General features: G+C 50.2%; 1 protein-coding gene across 1 annotated transcript in view; it reads right to left on the reverse strand.

Moving 5' to 3' along the window:
- The window catches only part of LOC121094261 (collagen alpha-1(I) chain-like), a 91,031-nt gene that overhangs the window by 45,798 nt on the left and 29,657 nt on the right, over nucleotides 1–15,576 (reverse strand). The window contains exons 2-6 of the mRNA XM_040607629.1: nucleotides 9,785–9,932; nucleotides 8,872–9,030; nucleotides 8,108–8,303; nucleotides 7,398–7,541; nucleotides 5,565–5,606 (exon numbers count right to left, since the gene is read on the reverse strand). Of these exons, the coding sequence (XP_040463563.1) occupies nucleotides 5,565–5,606; nucleotides 7,398–7,541; nucleotides 8,108–8,303; nucleotides 8,872–9,030; nucleotides 9,785–9,932 (689 nt within the window). The remainder of the gene's footprint in view (nucleotides 1–5,564; nucleotides 5,607–7,397; nucleotides 7,542–8,107; nucleotides 8,304–8,871; nucleotides 9,031–9,784; nucleotides 9,933–15,576) is intronic.

A 15,576-nucleotide genomic window follows, 5' to 3' on the forward strand; every position in this document is an offset into this window, starting at 1 on the left:
TGCCCAGGTGACTATTGCCACAGGACAGCAGCTCCCTTGAGGGGAGCAAGGTGAATATTTATCCTCTGTGCAGCAGTCCCTGGCAGGGATAAAAGCCACAACCATTTCCTCATGAGCTGAAATAAAGATTTCAGGTTTTTCTTCCAAAAATCAAATTTCAAAGTAGTGTGGCTTTGATGCTACATTTTTGTTGCTTTGGTAGGGTTTCTGATTAAAAATAGTCTTGAAATATAGCTTTAATGGTGGAAAAAAAAAATCAAAGCATTTCAGCTTTCCAACTTGACCTGTATTTCTCCCTTCAACCAGTTTTGATCTAAGGTGTTAATTTCCTTAAACACATTTTGCAACAAATCAAACCAGAGTATTGAAAAGTTTCAGCTACAGCCACTTGTAAGAGAATTTAGTGTCTCATTGTGTACATCTTAAAGAGGGAAATTAATGAATGACATCAGCACCTTTCTGCTCCCCATAGGGCATCATGGGGGGCTGGAGGCTCAAGCCCATGAAGCCCATGGGCATCAACAGCCAGAAACAACGGGACAGGCAGAGGACAACGGGAAACCTGGCTTGAAAAGATGCTGGAGACTCTGCCTCATGAGGACAACTCCACAAAGCCAAAGATTTAAAAGCAAGTTCTTCAAAGGAAAGTCACCTGTGGATAAGACATCTAGGCACAGCTGGCAGATGGCATCGGGTGAGGAAGAGTATGGTGGGAAGCCAGGGCTTACAGCCCGAATTCTGATCCCAATTTCCTAAAACACCGGGTTTAAGTGTTATTGCCAGCAGATGCCCAGGTCTTATTCACCGCCGGCTGTGAGGCACTGCAGGGCAGGAGCTGAGGCGTTCAGGTACTCGGGTAAAGGCAGCACAGAAGGAATCCATAGGATGCACACCAGCCAGGGATGCCGACTCCCAGTGGGAAGCTGGGATCCAGCCCTGGCAGCCTGCACTAACACAGCCCTGAATTCCAACACATTGCAGACAAACATTTTTTAATTCAGCTTCACTGTCCGACATGGGAAAGGTCCATCCTGCAAACTCCCATCTGGCGAGCTCAGGGGAAAGGGCTCTCCAAGCTGAGAGTTACTGGTCTCTTAGGCACAAGTTGTCATGACTGAATTAGATCTGTTCTGTGTAAACAGAACCAAAAGCCAAAATCAATAGTGTACGTGTTTGCTCCTTCAAATAGGCCAAATTTAGAGAAGAACCAGCTGAGAAAGACAAATTGGGAACTGCTTTAAAGAGCTCAGGAGTCACCCAAAGCCTGAGAGTTGAGGCAGAAGGCATGTGGGTTTAAAACCCCCAGAAACTGGACATGGGAAGGTGGGAATGAGCAGAAACTGGAAGTGACCATTAAGGACAGTAAAGCAGAAGAAAAAAAGGAATTGGCATGTGATAAGCAATATGGAGTTTATGATTTGTAGAAAATCAACTTGGACAAGGAAAGTAAGGACAGGAGAAATCGCTGACCCAGCCATCCCCAGTGCCAGCACGGGGTCCCCATCGCAGCCCCCTGCCACGTGGAAGCAGCCAAACCCGCAGTGGCGCGGGGAGCAGGAGCTGCCGCCTCTGTCCGTGCCTCACAAAAGCCAGATGACATAACCAGATGACAACGAGATACTTTCTAGTCCAGAAGGGACAAGGAGGAGGGGTTTCTCAATCTCGCCCCAAGAATTCAAACTAAAAAGCACTCAAATAGCAGCGGGCTCTCCCGAACACGAGCACTGATTTTTCAGTGTGGCTCAGAAAGCTGGGGAAGCTCCAGGGGACTGGGAAAAGGCTTTATATTGTGCCGGGGGGGTGGGGGGTGGGGGGCGGGAAAAAAGAAAAAAAAAGAAGAAAAAAAAAGAAAAAAAGAAAAAATGCAAACAGGAGGCCTTGAGTCATTACAGACCTCTTCCCTCAAGCCAAGCCCAAGAAAAATAATACAGCAACTAATATGGGGCTCATTAATAAAGAAACCACAGATAATTAATGCCATGGTTTTAAAGGAGTAGCCATGTAACTAACTCTGTATCTTGCCTGAGGAGATTAAGAGTGTTTTGTTGATAAAGATGTAATGTTGATGTAATGATCCCAGACTTCTGCAGGGCTTTTTTTCCCAGTTAGTACGGTTTGATATCATGATCCAAAAACTCAACTGACTTTCTAAATGGCAAACAGGTTAAAACCCAGCTTGGAGCATCTCTGCCTACAGAAGCCCAGACAACCAGCATAACATGCTGCCCTAGTTTTCAGCTAGGTCAAGCTAGGTGATGTGTATTTTCAAAGCTTAGTGTCTCCTCTCAGGAAACACGTTTTTGTTGGCTAGAAGAGGCTTCTATCCAACACACAAAGGTACAATATGATTTACAAGCTCAAGATCAGAGAAAGACAGTTTTAAACTCTTTTTCCAGCACATTCTAGCATCGAGCCCCTGGAAGAAGCTCAGTCATGGGGAAGTTGAAAATCAAGGTTGGACTTCTTACTAAGCAAGCTTCACTGATTTGAAGGAGGAATACTTGCCAGGAAATCCTATGGGCGGCGTTCAGCAGCAGATCAGGCCAGATGTAATTCTGCCTTTGGATCTGCAGCATCCACAGCAGGGGTCTGGGGAAGGGAACCCCCTCCTGGTGCTCAGCTTGGCGCTGCCCTTGCTTCCCGGGGGAGGTGCACAGGGCTGCAGCCCCCAGCTGAGGCATTGCACGGTCCTTCTCCAGTTGCTTTGGGCCAGGAGTGCAGCAGACATCTGCTCCATCAAAACTGGAAAAGCTCCCCACAGCACACCCCACACCCCCCATCACTACTTTGTATAACCAAGGGCAGAAATTTTTGCTCACAAGTTTCATACGGTACCTGGGTGCTGGATTTTGGAACTGAGTATGTTGTAAGCCTAAATAATATACCAGATTAATTATTTCCTTTTGGAAGTCCATGTGAGATGCCTTAGCAGTGCCCTGTTTTCACAGGGGGATGTTTGGGGCTCGCTGGCATCCTACCCAGGCACCCTGAAGCAACCCAAAAGCCTGAAGAGCCCTGCAAGCACCACATCCCAGGGTCACATCCAGACTGGAACAACTCTGCAGGACTCCCCATGCTCCCTGCCACGCTCTCAAACAGCACAAGCGCCTCTCCTCCTCCAAAAAAAGAGCAAAAACAGTTTCTGAAGCAACCCTGGGGCAGAGCACAGCCCTGCTGCCATTGCACGCAGGAGACGCAGCTGCCCCGAGCAAGTGGCCACCAACCTGCAGCAGGGCACCAGGCACTGCTGGGAGGTGCAATGCCCAGTGAAGTTGCTTGAGAAGGAGCAGAGAAGCTGCCGATCAAACCAAGCCCTTGCTGCAATACTTCTGGCATATGGCACAAAAACCTGAACTAAGGCAGAAGGTCAAATCATAAAATGTGGAGGAGTAGCTGCAATTCTCGCTAGAAGATGCCTCATGGCTTGGTAAGGTGGAATAGCACTTTATTTTCTTAATCACGGAAAAATCTCCGAAGTAGTTTGAACTGTCCAGATAATGAAACCTGTCAAATTTTGTGTCTTTGGAAATCAGTGAGATTTAGGCTTTATTTGACTTTTGGTTGAATGGCTTTAGGATCCCAGATCAAATTGCTTTGGAAAAAGCCATTAAGTTTAGTAATCACCTCAGCTCTCTTGCTCACATTTAGTACAGGCAGACAAAGAGAAGATAAAAGGTAGAAGTGGCTCAATACCATCCATGTCTCAAAGATTGCTCATAAATTACAAACCATCCCTCAAAAAAAAAAAAAAAAAAAAAAAAAAAAGGACCAGACTTCAATTCAGGTATAATTTAGGCTTCCAGTAACAAACAACTAAGCAATTGCCTTCATCCACTTACATCTTTCTCCACCATCACCCTAGCCCTCCACAATTATTTAGCTCTAATTAGCAATTAAGAAATTCACCAATATACTAATTTACTTCTAAATGAACAAAGGCACAGTACAAAGTATAGCTGTGGATCATCCCTGCAGCAGAGCTGATCTGCTCTTCATTATTTTCAAACTGTAACACGTTAGTAGTGCATTTTTTTCTTTTAATAAATCCAAATGTCAGAGATCCCGAGGCGCCTCTGGTCCTGATTAAGTGCTTGAAAAATAAACTTGTCCCAAATCCAGAATATTGTTAGTCTTCCCCTGTAGACCCATGAATGTCACCACTTTTCTTTTTAGGGCAACATCTCACCAATTCACACCAGTTGCTGGGAGAACCGCTGGCAGCGAGGTCAGCTGGCAAATGAGCATCAGATGGGGGAGCACATCCTAAAGAGGATCCATCAGGACCTGAGAAGTGGTTGCAGGGAGGCAGAGACCATCTTTCAGACATGCTCAGGAAGAGTCATTTTGCCATCTCAGCTCATTATCGTCATCACAAACCCAACCCATAAGCACCCTCATCAGCAAAGCAGCAGGATGCCTGCTGCTGCAATGCTTGTGCCATGATTAAGCCCTGGAGCAGATGATACGAACCCAGCTGCAAAAGGCCACTTGGCCATACATGAAGCATAGCTCCCATGAAGGAGTTAGCAAGGTGCAGCCAGACAGTTTAAATCAGGCATGAGAACAGAGGCTATCCCCAAACAGTTAACAGCAACGCCTGGGAGAGCGAAGGGAACACAGAAAGGACTCTGTACTGCTCAGCCACACATACAAAAAAATCTCAGTTTACATTCGTTGGCAGATTTCCCCCTCAGGACACCTGTTTGCATGAACTTGAACAGCAAACCTTGGCTAGAAATCCCCAATAAAGCAGAAACATAAAGGGCTTGCAGCCTGCCCCACTGAGAGCGATCACCCATCTCCCCGATGCACAGAGAGGAGCCTGGAGCAACGCACCAAGCTCCTGCTGGGTGAGAGCAGCTCGGAGGGGAAGGTGGCAGCCCCCAGGCACCATGAGCACCAGTGGGACTCTGCAGCAGCTATCCCTCCCCACCAGCAGGCTCCCCAAGGAACCATGCCAAGGAAGCATGATGCTTTGCAACCCCCAGAACCACAGCTGCCTGCGCCCACTGCAGAGCTTCGAGCCCTTCCCACCACCTCAAGGATGGCGAGCAGCAGCAGCAAGCCCTCCCCAGGCCGGCGCCGTGTCCCACGTAGGCAGAAGCAGCAGTCACCCAGCCTCCTGCTTTTTCCTGTCCCATGGTGAGACCTGCCACCCCACTGACCTCGCTGCTTCCTTCCCTCCAAGCCACCCCAGCCGCAGCCAGGCTCGCGGGCAGACCCACTGACACCTCCGTGCGTGCAGTGCCCTGACCCAGCTCATCACCACCTTCGCCGAGCCACCCCTCTTGGGCTCAGTGCGAATGCTCAGGAAGGTCACCTGAAGTCACCTTGGCTTCCACCAGCTCCCAGACATGTCGAGTTACATTCAAACCATTAAAGAGCGAGATTGCAATAAAGCCAATAATAACTAGTAGCTTTGCCCGGGTATTTTGCCTTTGTACCCGATTGCTCCTTAGAGCAACTTGTTTCCCCAGGAGACATTCTGGTGGTGAGACATACCGGAGGGGCACAGGGAGAGAGGGTCCCTGCACATACCTCCCACAGCAATGCAGGAGTCATACCTGAAGAGACGAGTCCTGAATTTCATTGGTTTCCTTGGGCACCTGGACAGATGGAGAAAGAAAGAGGAAAAATATCACTGCCCAAGGACCTCCACTGACTTAAGCACGTGCTTTTTGTTGGCTTCAGGATTGAAGGGCACGCTGCCTGTGACGGCACAGGAGGCATCCAGGGAAAGCACAGCGGGAACCAGCCATTCATAGTGACATGAGGGAACAGCTTTTGATTAAACCTCTGAGGTGTTTGGGTGACTTTTACAGTTTCTTTTCGTTTTGAAGCTGATCAGTCTTAAAGCAGGCCCGCAAGAGGTGGGAGCTGGTGTGATGTGGGGCAGAATTATCCTGTGCGTTCCCACTGACAGTCAACTTACTGATGGTTAAAATAAAACTTTCTCTCTGCTGGGTAAGCCACGGGAGCCGGTCAGGTGAGTGCTCCACACCTACAGAGCACAGGAGATTAGATATTGAGAGCAGGTTAAGAGGAGCCCACCACCTTGCACTATCAGAAGACACATCTTGTAGCTTTTGGTTTGTGGGGTTTTGTCCTTCTTCGCTCTAGGGAGTAAGTCCAACTTTTGTCGGAGCTACAGCTAGTACCTAAGGCCTGTCAGCATGAGAAATGCCAGGTAACATTTTGGGGCTGACCATGGGTGACACTTGCTGGGAACTCAAACACACCAGTCTCCCTAGAGCAGGCAGCCAGTGTGGCCTGCTCTGCATCACATACTTTGCCTTCTCCACATTTACTCCCTGGCAAAGCCAGCTCCTATTCAATCCCTTATGATCCAGGCTTTTCTTGAAATCCTCCTCTTAAGACAGTAAATATAGAGGTTGATGCAGCCCATCCTGGGGAATGGGGCAGTTACTGCAGGGCTGCCCCAGGGGCAGGGAGAGGCAGGGGCAGCAGCACCAGCTGGGTGTCACCGCTCCCACTTCGCTGCCTGGGTGTGCTGGCACCAGGATCCCGCAGGAAGGAAACACCGGGCAGGATGCGGACAGGGCAGATGCCCCATCCGACACCCAGTTCCCTCCCTTGACACTGCCTGTCCTCAGCAGCTGGCCCAGCTCCTCACCAAACCATCAGAAAAGGGTATTACACTCCAGAGGTTTGTGCCAAACTGACGATAGGTGCTTGCCCCTTCAGCAAGCCCTTCCCAGGCAGCTACAAAACCCTTCTGGGTACCTGGCCTAGAGAGATGAGGTGTCCCCCTGGGCCACCTCCAGCTCCTGATGAAAGACTGGGTGGGGTGCTCCATGGGGATTTACTATGTGATCCGGGGGGTTTTGGCACAAACATATTTCTTGGAAAATGGCTGAACACTGTAATAAATGTTAAATCCACAAAACTTCTGTTTTCCAGCAATGCTCACAAAACAGAGGAGACCCCCTTTGAAAGGATGATGCACCAAAGGGTGCAATGCAGCCATCTTGCTGGGAGTGAGCAAGAATTTCAAAGTGATGTACAATTATTGAGTACAGCTTTTGGCCTCTTCCTAAAGTGAAGCTCCAGCTGCAGTATTACTCAATAGCTACTCAAAACTTTCTTGTGTTAAACACATAAGCACATATACCCCCCTAGCCTTTCTTTGGCTCAGAAACTCTCCTTTTAACTCTCCCTTTGCACCAAACCCATCTATGACCTGGAAGGAGGGTTTGGATGGTGAATGAAGAACCACCCCGTGTGCTGGCCACCATCACCTCCTTGCACCTCAACTCAACTGGAGACCCAAGTACTTCCAGGCTGCATGGATGTCCTGGGCTGGTCCTTTCATTTGAACCATGTTACACCAAAGAGGACCAGCAACCCCCAGATTTGTCAGCTGCCCTCAGTCACACCTCTGGCCAGGCTGGTGAAAGGTCCCATGGGGAAGCGAAGCGGTTGAGGTTGAAGAAGTGTGTGCACGTTGAGTTGTAGCTGTGGCAGTGCTCGCCAGCGGCTGCTGGGTCTCCCATCACAAAGGTCAGTTGCTGTAGAGCACCCTGGGGAGGAAAACACAGAAACCATCGTTTACCCTCATGCTTCCTCCAGAGGAGAGGGAAAGGTCTCGGTGCATGCCTCCATCCTTTCACAGCCAGGGACTTCTTTACAGGATGATTTAGTGATCAGCATTCACTGCTCATCTGCAAAAGCTAGATGCAAAGATCCCAGGAGCAAAGGCTAAGAGCCAGCAATGTACAAGCTATCCTTGAATTACATAACAGTGAGGATTCAAGAAGTGCTAAGCACACTGCAGGATCAGGCCCTTACTATTCCCCTCTAAGGGAGCATCCTGCCCTGACCCAGCCTGAGCAGTACCTGGTGCAGGGGCAGCACCGAAAGGGACCCTTGCAACGCAGGGCACTTACATTGCCCTGGCCCAAAAGCAAGCACTATGCACCATGCGAAGCCTTTGCAAAGCTCACCCTCCCCAACCGGGAAAATAAATGGTGTGTTTTAGGAAGAGAAGGCGATGGATTCCTTCAGAGGGAGTTGCAACCTCACTTCATGCAGCTAGAGCAGACCACATCCTCAAAGGCAGCCTTGCCAGGTCTGCCCAAGCTCTCACCTTAAAGGGGATCTCGAAGGACTCGATGAGGCCTCCAATGATGACCAGCCCTTCAGTGTTCACTCCCATCCCGAAATAACTGGACCAGCTCACTCTGTCCACCAGCCGACAGTCCACATGCAACTCCAGCCTCTCCAAGGAGATGCTGAGAGCAACTTGGTGCCAGCACCCGTCACCAAGAAAGGAAACTGGGAACCTGCATGTCCCAGAGGGGAGAGGGAAGAGGCACAACATGAAACAGGTCCCACACCTTGTGCAGGACTAGGCTTTGCCCTTACTAGCTCCCAGGGTCCCTGATGCATCCATCCTTAGTGCAGAGGTAAAGGACAATACTAGAGAAATCAGGACCACCTTATTGTCACAAGTAAGCACCACCACTTCTCCTCCAGCATGGGAATGCTATCTCTATCCAATGGATCTGGGCAGGTCTACAACCAGTTGAGGTGTCTGGGAAATTATCGGTATTTGTGTCTCTTCCCACTTGATTTACCTCCAGGTATTTGAATCTTGTTGTTCTTTGCTTTGTTTCCCAGATCTGCACCATTTTGTCAGAGTGGAGTTAGGCAGCAACTACCTGTGCAGTCACACCACCAGCTCTGAGGGACCTGGTTGTCACCTGGGTGGGGGGACATGACCTTGACTCAACTGAGGTGGGGTGAGAGCATCACTGCTCAAAGCCCATAGTGGGAAACCTTAACTCTGGCCCTCAGAGTAGAAAAGGAAGCATGAAAAGGCAGAAAAAAAGCACCTGAGCTGGAACTTACTCATAGTGTCTCCTCCTCGTGGTGACAAATACCAAGGCGTAGGGGTTAATCCTGATCTGGAAGAGCACATGGCTTCGATGGCTAAGGATGGTCACGAGGCTGGTGTCCTCCTTCAGTGAGTACCTGAGCTTCATCAGTACACTCAGCTCATCTGCAAACCTAGCAGAAAGAAGTGATGTATGGTATCTTGCAGCAGCTGCTACACCACCATGAACTAACTGCCCTCTTAGGCCAGGAAAAAAAAAAAAAAAAAGGAGCCACAGCACAAATGAACTCAGTGAGAACAAAAAATAAAAAAAACAAGAGCAAACAATCAGTCAGATTGTGAGGTCAGGTACTCAAAAAGAAGCGGTGAGGCCAAAATTAGCATTGCCCGTATAACCTTAACACATCCCTCTCAGGTGCAATCTCAGCACGTGATTTCCCATGGGAGTCTTGCCCTGCCCACTGCTGAGGTTGGATGGGAACCCTGTTACAAGCAGCTTTTCAACGCTGCCTTCTCTCACCATGTCCTGTGTCCTTGCCCACAGCAAGCTACAGCCGCGTATCAAGTGTGGCAATGTCCCAGCCCGGTCCATGCCGCCATAGACCGGCACCTTGGCATCAGGCAATGCTGATGGATATGGCTGTGCTGTCCCTTCCTCCCTCCAATTACGTGCTGGAGCAGAGAGGTTTTCCTGGTGGAACACCAAGAAAACACATTCCTGGAAAGGGTCAGTCAAGCACTGTGCCCATGTGTCTTGCCTGCACACAACCAAGGCAGATGAAAGAGAGGGAAGAAGCGCCGAGCTCCTGAGAGCACAGAGTGGATGTGTTACCTTTGTGCCGTTACGGAACGGGGTCATAGAGCAACCCCTCAAACCAACAAGCATGCATGGGATGACCAGCACCCCAGCCCCTGAAGGCAGCCTACCTGTCCCCAAACGCCTCCCTCGTAGGGATGTTGAGGGTAGCGTACTGCCCAATCTCCAGGATGCTGCAGTTGGCTTCATCATAGCCAAAGGAAACATTGCTGAGGTCCTGCGCATGGGAAGTAATTTTGTCCAGCAAGTTAACTTCATCTGCATTGGGGGAGAAGAAAGAGATGCTCAGTAGCTGAGAGACCTTCCCTACAGGGCTCTGCTCTCTTTATTCTTCCTATTAAACAACAGACAAAACCCCCAAGAAGAAGAGAATGTAATTTGGGCAAATTAAAATAATTCACAAAATCAGTAAGGTCAGACCAAAACAAACACTCAGATAACCTCAGGAGCAGCCAGGTGATTTTTGGAACAGAATACATGTTGAGAAGTCAGTGTCCTAGAGACACGAAAGGCCATTGCTGCCCCAGCAGCAGTGGTACCTTTATGACAATACAGTTGGGATGCTCAGGACTTTAAAGCAGATCTGGGGACACAAATGTCCTAAAACACAAGTCCTGGATCATCTGGGTATAGAAAATTCTGCTCAGTCCTTTCCCAAGCTTCCTTGTTGAAGTTTGCCTGATTTCAAAAGAAGTAGACCAAGGAGCAGGATGCAGTTACCGTGTCCCTCACTGGGGCAGGTGGCCCAGCCAGACCACGGGGCACTCCCCTCTGCCCCAAGCAGGGTTCATTGCTGTGACAGGGCCAGGAGCTGTGCATCATCCAGCGGGTGAAGGGCCCACTTTGAGAATTACATTGTGAACAAGCAAGATGGTTTGAATTGGGCAAAAGCCCCTGGTCTGGGCTATCTGGCAGCAGCTCCGTCACTTCAGTCTCATGAGGAGCTTTTAACTCCCTTGGTGAATAAAAGACATTCCCCTTCCAAGTTCATGCTGTAACTAAAGAATCCTTCAACTACAGAAATACCTGAATAAACGTTTGTTTAAAATTACAAGGTCTCTTGTTCCCCTCCATTAGTAAAAAAAAAAAATAAATAATCACAGGCATCTGGCTCTACCCGGACACACCATTTCTACCTCAGAGCCACCTGCAGCCAGGTCCCTCCTTTCTTGTCATCCCTTTACGCTGCTGGGCGGTGTGGCAATAACTCTGCCACCTGCAAGGCGTGGGGATGAAGGACCAACCAAGAGCAGCACCCCATGGGTCCAGACTTGCCAGAGGGGTCTCGGTCACTCTGGATCCACAGTCCCTGCACTGGGAGGGCCTAGACAATCCCACTTGATGACTTGTCACCAGGAATCCTGCCAGTACCATCAGCACTAGTGTCTGCCATCACTTGGGAGGCAGCCAGCCTCTGCATTCACTCCAATCCCCACTGCTGATGAGGCGCGAGATTTATTTGAGGGCAGATGAACAGCCTCAGGCGTGCTGCAGCCTGACAGGAGATATACACACCGTATAGATCCGCTGCTCTGGAAAATAACAAGTCAGCTGAGCAGAAAGCTGCTTTGATCCAGTTCAGACACTAACATATCAGGCCTGCCACTGTCTCCTCAGATTTTGCAAGGGAAAGACCAGTGTGCTGGGAAGGAGGGGAGGGGATGGGGTCCTGCAGGAGATGCAGCCATTTATGGTGATTTGGGATTTCAGCTGGTATTTCCCCAGCTCCCCACAAGGTCACAGCATCGACATGTTCCCAGGCAACCCTCAGCTCAGCAACGTGAACGTGCATCAGCCTTCAGCAGCAGGAACACTGCAAAACCAGTACCAAGCCACGGGGTGCAGGGCTGAGCCCCTCAGACTTGAACAGTCATAAATCCTGAAACGGTACCCAGCTGGCAGAGCTATCAGAGTGGCAAGTGATGTGTATGCACAGCGTGGGGAATGAATCTGAGACCAAACACTGCTGATTGAGGGGAAAAAAATATCAGGGATGTTTGTCCCTTCTCATTCCCAGGCAAGTTTTGGGAGGTTATTTCCCAGCTGCTGACACCAGCGGATGTGCCAAGACCCGCACGCTCCATCTCGGGGGGCTGCAGCCCTCATCACTCATCAGCTTTGCTGGTGATTACAGGCAGACAAGTGTGAATTCAGTGGATTCTATCAGGTGAAGTGCCTTCCTCCACCACTGGGGACCCAGTACCAGAAATAACACGTTTGCATGGAAGCTTTCCTGGGCAGAGTACGGCTTTAACACACGACTTGGGCGTTTGCTGAAAGTTAAAGCCATGGTCCACAACAACATATGCATCTAGGGTTAAAGTTAAGCATGTGCTTGGTGCTTTCCTAAATAAAATAGCAGAGACTTCTCTCCCCAAGGCCAAAGAACTGGAAGGTAGCAGGAGAGCGATCACAGGGGCAGGGCTACACCGGCAGGTTTAAACAGCCAGCGTTGATGTTCTCCTCCGGACCCCTCACCAGCCCCAGGAAAAAAATATGGCACGAAAGAAAAACAGAATTATGTTGAAACTGATGAGATCTCTTAATGCTCAGGCAGGAAGCACAACCCGTCACAGCCAAGGGAGCAGCTGTGCACTGTGCAGGGCACCAGCACACATCGTGCTTATTAGCCCAAGGGAGAGACAGGCTGTTCCCACCGCATGCCCAGAGCAACTCCAGCTCTGACACAGGAGCCACACACTGCTGCAGCCTCCCCCATGACAGCCGTCAGAGCCTGAATGTCTCCGATGGAAGGATTTAGTCATGGTCCCGTCCCTGTGAGCACCTCTCCACAGGGTTGCATGCACGCTGGGAATGGCAGCGTGAGAGCTGAGCTGAGCACAGCCCCTGCACGATGCCCGCAGTTCAGAGGGTGATGCCAGACCTCTACTGGAGACAAGCAAGGGCAATGGAATGGCAACAGGTCATTTCAATGCCCAGAGAGGATCAGCATTTAAACCCTGGGGATCAGCTGCACGGTTATACTCTGGGCAGATCAGCCATGCAAACCCCAATCTTTTCTCCCTCACTTCCCCCCTGAGCCACAAGAGAAGTGTTGAAATAAAAATGATGTGTCTCTGAGACACCAGTCCTCACGCAGAGCTGGGGAAGCTGGAAAGCAGATGCCCTTCTCCCACTTTACCAGCTCCAGACTGCAGCTCTTCCACATGCATGGCTTTTTCTCCTCCCTCCCTGTTCTCCAGAAGCAGCCTTCCATGTATTATTTGAGCCACATCTGGCTAGTGTCTGTGCCATCGGGATAAGCCAGCGGGGCCTCAGAAGCCCGTGCTGCACGAGCCAGCAAAGCATCAGATGGGATTGATCTACAAACACTTTGAAGAACATCTTGTTGCGGTAGCTGAGGCTCGTGGCACCATGCTCTCATGCTGGGGCAGAAGCTGACGCACAGCAAGGTTGTTTCCAACACTGGATTTAGTGCTTCAACCAGCTTCACCACCCAAGCTTTTGTTTGCAACTTCTCTCCAGGATTAACCAAGGGTCAGCTCTCCATCCTGACATTGGTGGGTTTCTGGTTGTTTCAAGAATGTCACAGACTAAATTTCAAAGCAGGTTTCTTTTCTCTCTTTGCCTTAACCTCTGGGAGCAGACGTGCTGCTTCTCAAGGACATGGGTTACCTGTGGAAACAATTCTCAGCTGCAGAGTCTGAGTCACCAGCTATCAGAGATCAGGGTCACAGTCTTTCTGGGAACAGATTAATCCCAGGCAGGTGGATGCAAGGATGCAGCGAGCGCAGTCACTGCAGTAGCCAGTCAGGGACAGGATGGACTGTATAATCAATATGGTAATTGTATTCCTTTACAAAAGATCATGTTTTCTCATGAGCTTTCAGCCTTCCTAGGGCTCAGGTATGCACCCTGCTGCCATGCTTCACAGCCAGGCTTCCCCATCCCCTTCCAGTGGCCATCAGTGGGCAGCTATGCTCACAAACACTCTACCACTACTGTGCAACCTTCACTACCAGCATGCTCCTACCTCCACCCTGGCGGCAATGCTGCCCAGGACCCCGGAGGCAGGGCTCACCCCAAGCTGTGCACAGTCCAGCTGTGTTTGCACTGGACTCTAGGCTTGGGTTCTTCTTCGCCCATCTGCAGAAATGCCAGCCAAGACTGCCTGCAGTGCACGTTTAGCAGGCCACACCAGCATCTTTGCTATTCAACCTCAAACCAAAAGCTTGCAGAATGGCTCTTTCTACACTGGAAAAGAGATTCCTGGAGTTCAACAGCTGCTGCCAAATTCAGCTTGCCTCTGGGCTCCTAAAGCAGCGCAGGAATCTTCCCAGGCAGCCCAGTGCCAGGGAGACTTGTGCATGGGCCAACCTCAGCAAGGGCAAGCACCGGCCACCGGAGCCAGAGCCAAGAACGTGGCATCACAAGCTGAAGTTAACCCCAAGCTGAGGTTAACCAGCGGCCATCAGGGTGCCAAGCATATTTTCACAGAAATGCTTCCAAGGACGGGGAGCACAGCAAAGGGGGATGCCTGTAACTAGCTGTTAGAGATACACCACAGAGCTATTCAGTCACATGCCATGAACTCATTGAGATGCTTGGTGTGGTGTCAGGAGGTCCCTGCCTCCAAGAGCCCAGAAACCGTACCAAGAGTAACAGCCATCCCGACCTTGTGGTAAACCTGACCTGACCACAGTAAAAACCGCGGCTGTCCCAGCAATCCTAAGCTCAGGCTAAAAGAAAAAACCAGCAGAGTTTTTGCAAAGCTCAGCAAGAGAAGGTGCATGCTCTAGTTTTCAGCAGCATGCCCTGGACAATCATTACTTTGGTCTGAGCACACTGGTGCACTTTAAGAGACACTATTTAAAAAACTATGACTTCTTGTTTGCTTCCTTTGTAAAAAAGGTAAATGGTGAATAAATAAAAAAAAAGAATTGTGCATCCCTTTTTCAAAATGAAGTCACTTAGAAAAAGACACAGAAAGAGGGATTAAAGACTTTACCCCACCACTCTGAGAAATTATAAACAAATTCCAGCTCAAATATAAAGCACACAGAAAGCACCAGCATTTCTAGGACAAAGGAGAAATGAAGGCGGAGGGCTCTGCGTATGGCCCTCACTGTTTGGTGCTAGGGACTTTGCCAACATACCTGCATCACACCATAAGCTCAATGTTTTCAATACAGGGTTTTCCTGTCCTCGTCAGTCTTTTGGCCCCACACAGAGTTAAAATTCCCAAGGGACAATAGGATCACCAGGAAACACAGAAAATGCCCTGGTCAGACTGGGGGCGCAGAGGGCAATGCCAAAGGTAAATCCATCCTCCGAGGAGGAGGGTAGGTGCATAGGGAATCTTGCAGAGATGGATTTGGGTTACCCTGCAAGGCCAACTGGGAAGACAGCTGGTGTGCATGGCCCCACCAGCCTGGCCTGGGCGGGGGAGAGGGGAGGTGGCAGGCAGCACCAAGGGCCAGCTGCTCCCCAGGGGCTGGTGAGCCAGGGGACCCCTGACAGGCAGTGCCTTGCCAACAAACAGAGTCCCAATGGTGGTGAACACACCAGGCAGAGCCAGGCACTGATAACGGGGTCTACAGGCAGCCCTAGGTAGAGCCAGCCAGGGCCAGGGTCCCCCAGGGAGCACAGCACAAAGGGAGACACAGCAGGTGCAAAGCCCATCCAAGAGACAGACATAGGACAACAGGCATACAAGGGGTCCTACCAAGAGACAAGCTACACCCAGCATAGGTCCGTGGTCTGTCCAGGAGGCAAAGCCAGAGGCAAGGTGAGAAGCAAGCACCCCACACCATACCTGAGGGGAAAGCTAGGGGCACAGGGCTGAGCTTAAAGTGGCTCCAGGGATAAGGGTGTGGGTGGAGGTCCCAGGTGAGGCTGGTCAGGGCCATTTATGCCCATTAGTGCTCTCATGGACCAGATA

This window comes from Falco naumanni, chromosome 9, assembly GCF_017639655.2.
Source record: "Falco naumanni isolate bFalNau1 chromosome 9, bFalNau1.pat, whole genome shotgun sequence".
Taxonomy (NCBI): domain Eukaryota; kingdom Metazoa; phylum Chordata; class Aves; order Falconiformes; family Falconidae; genus Falco; species Falco naumanni.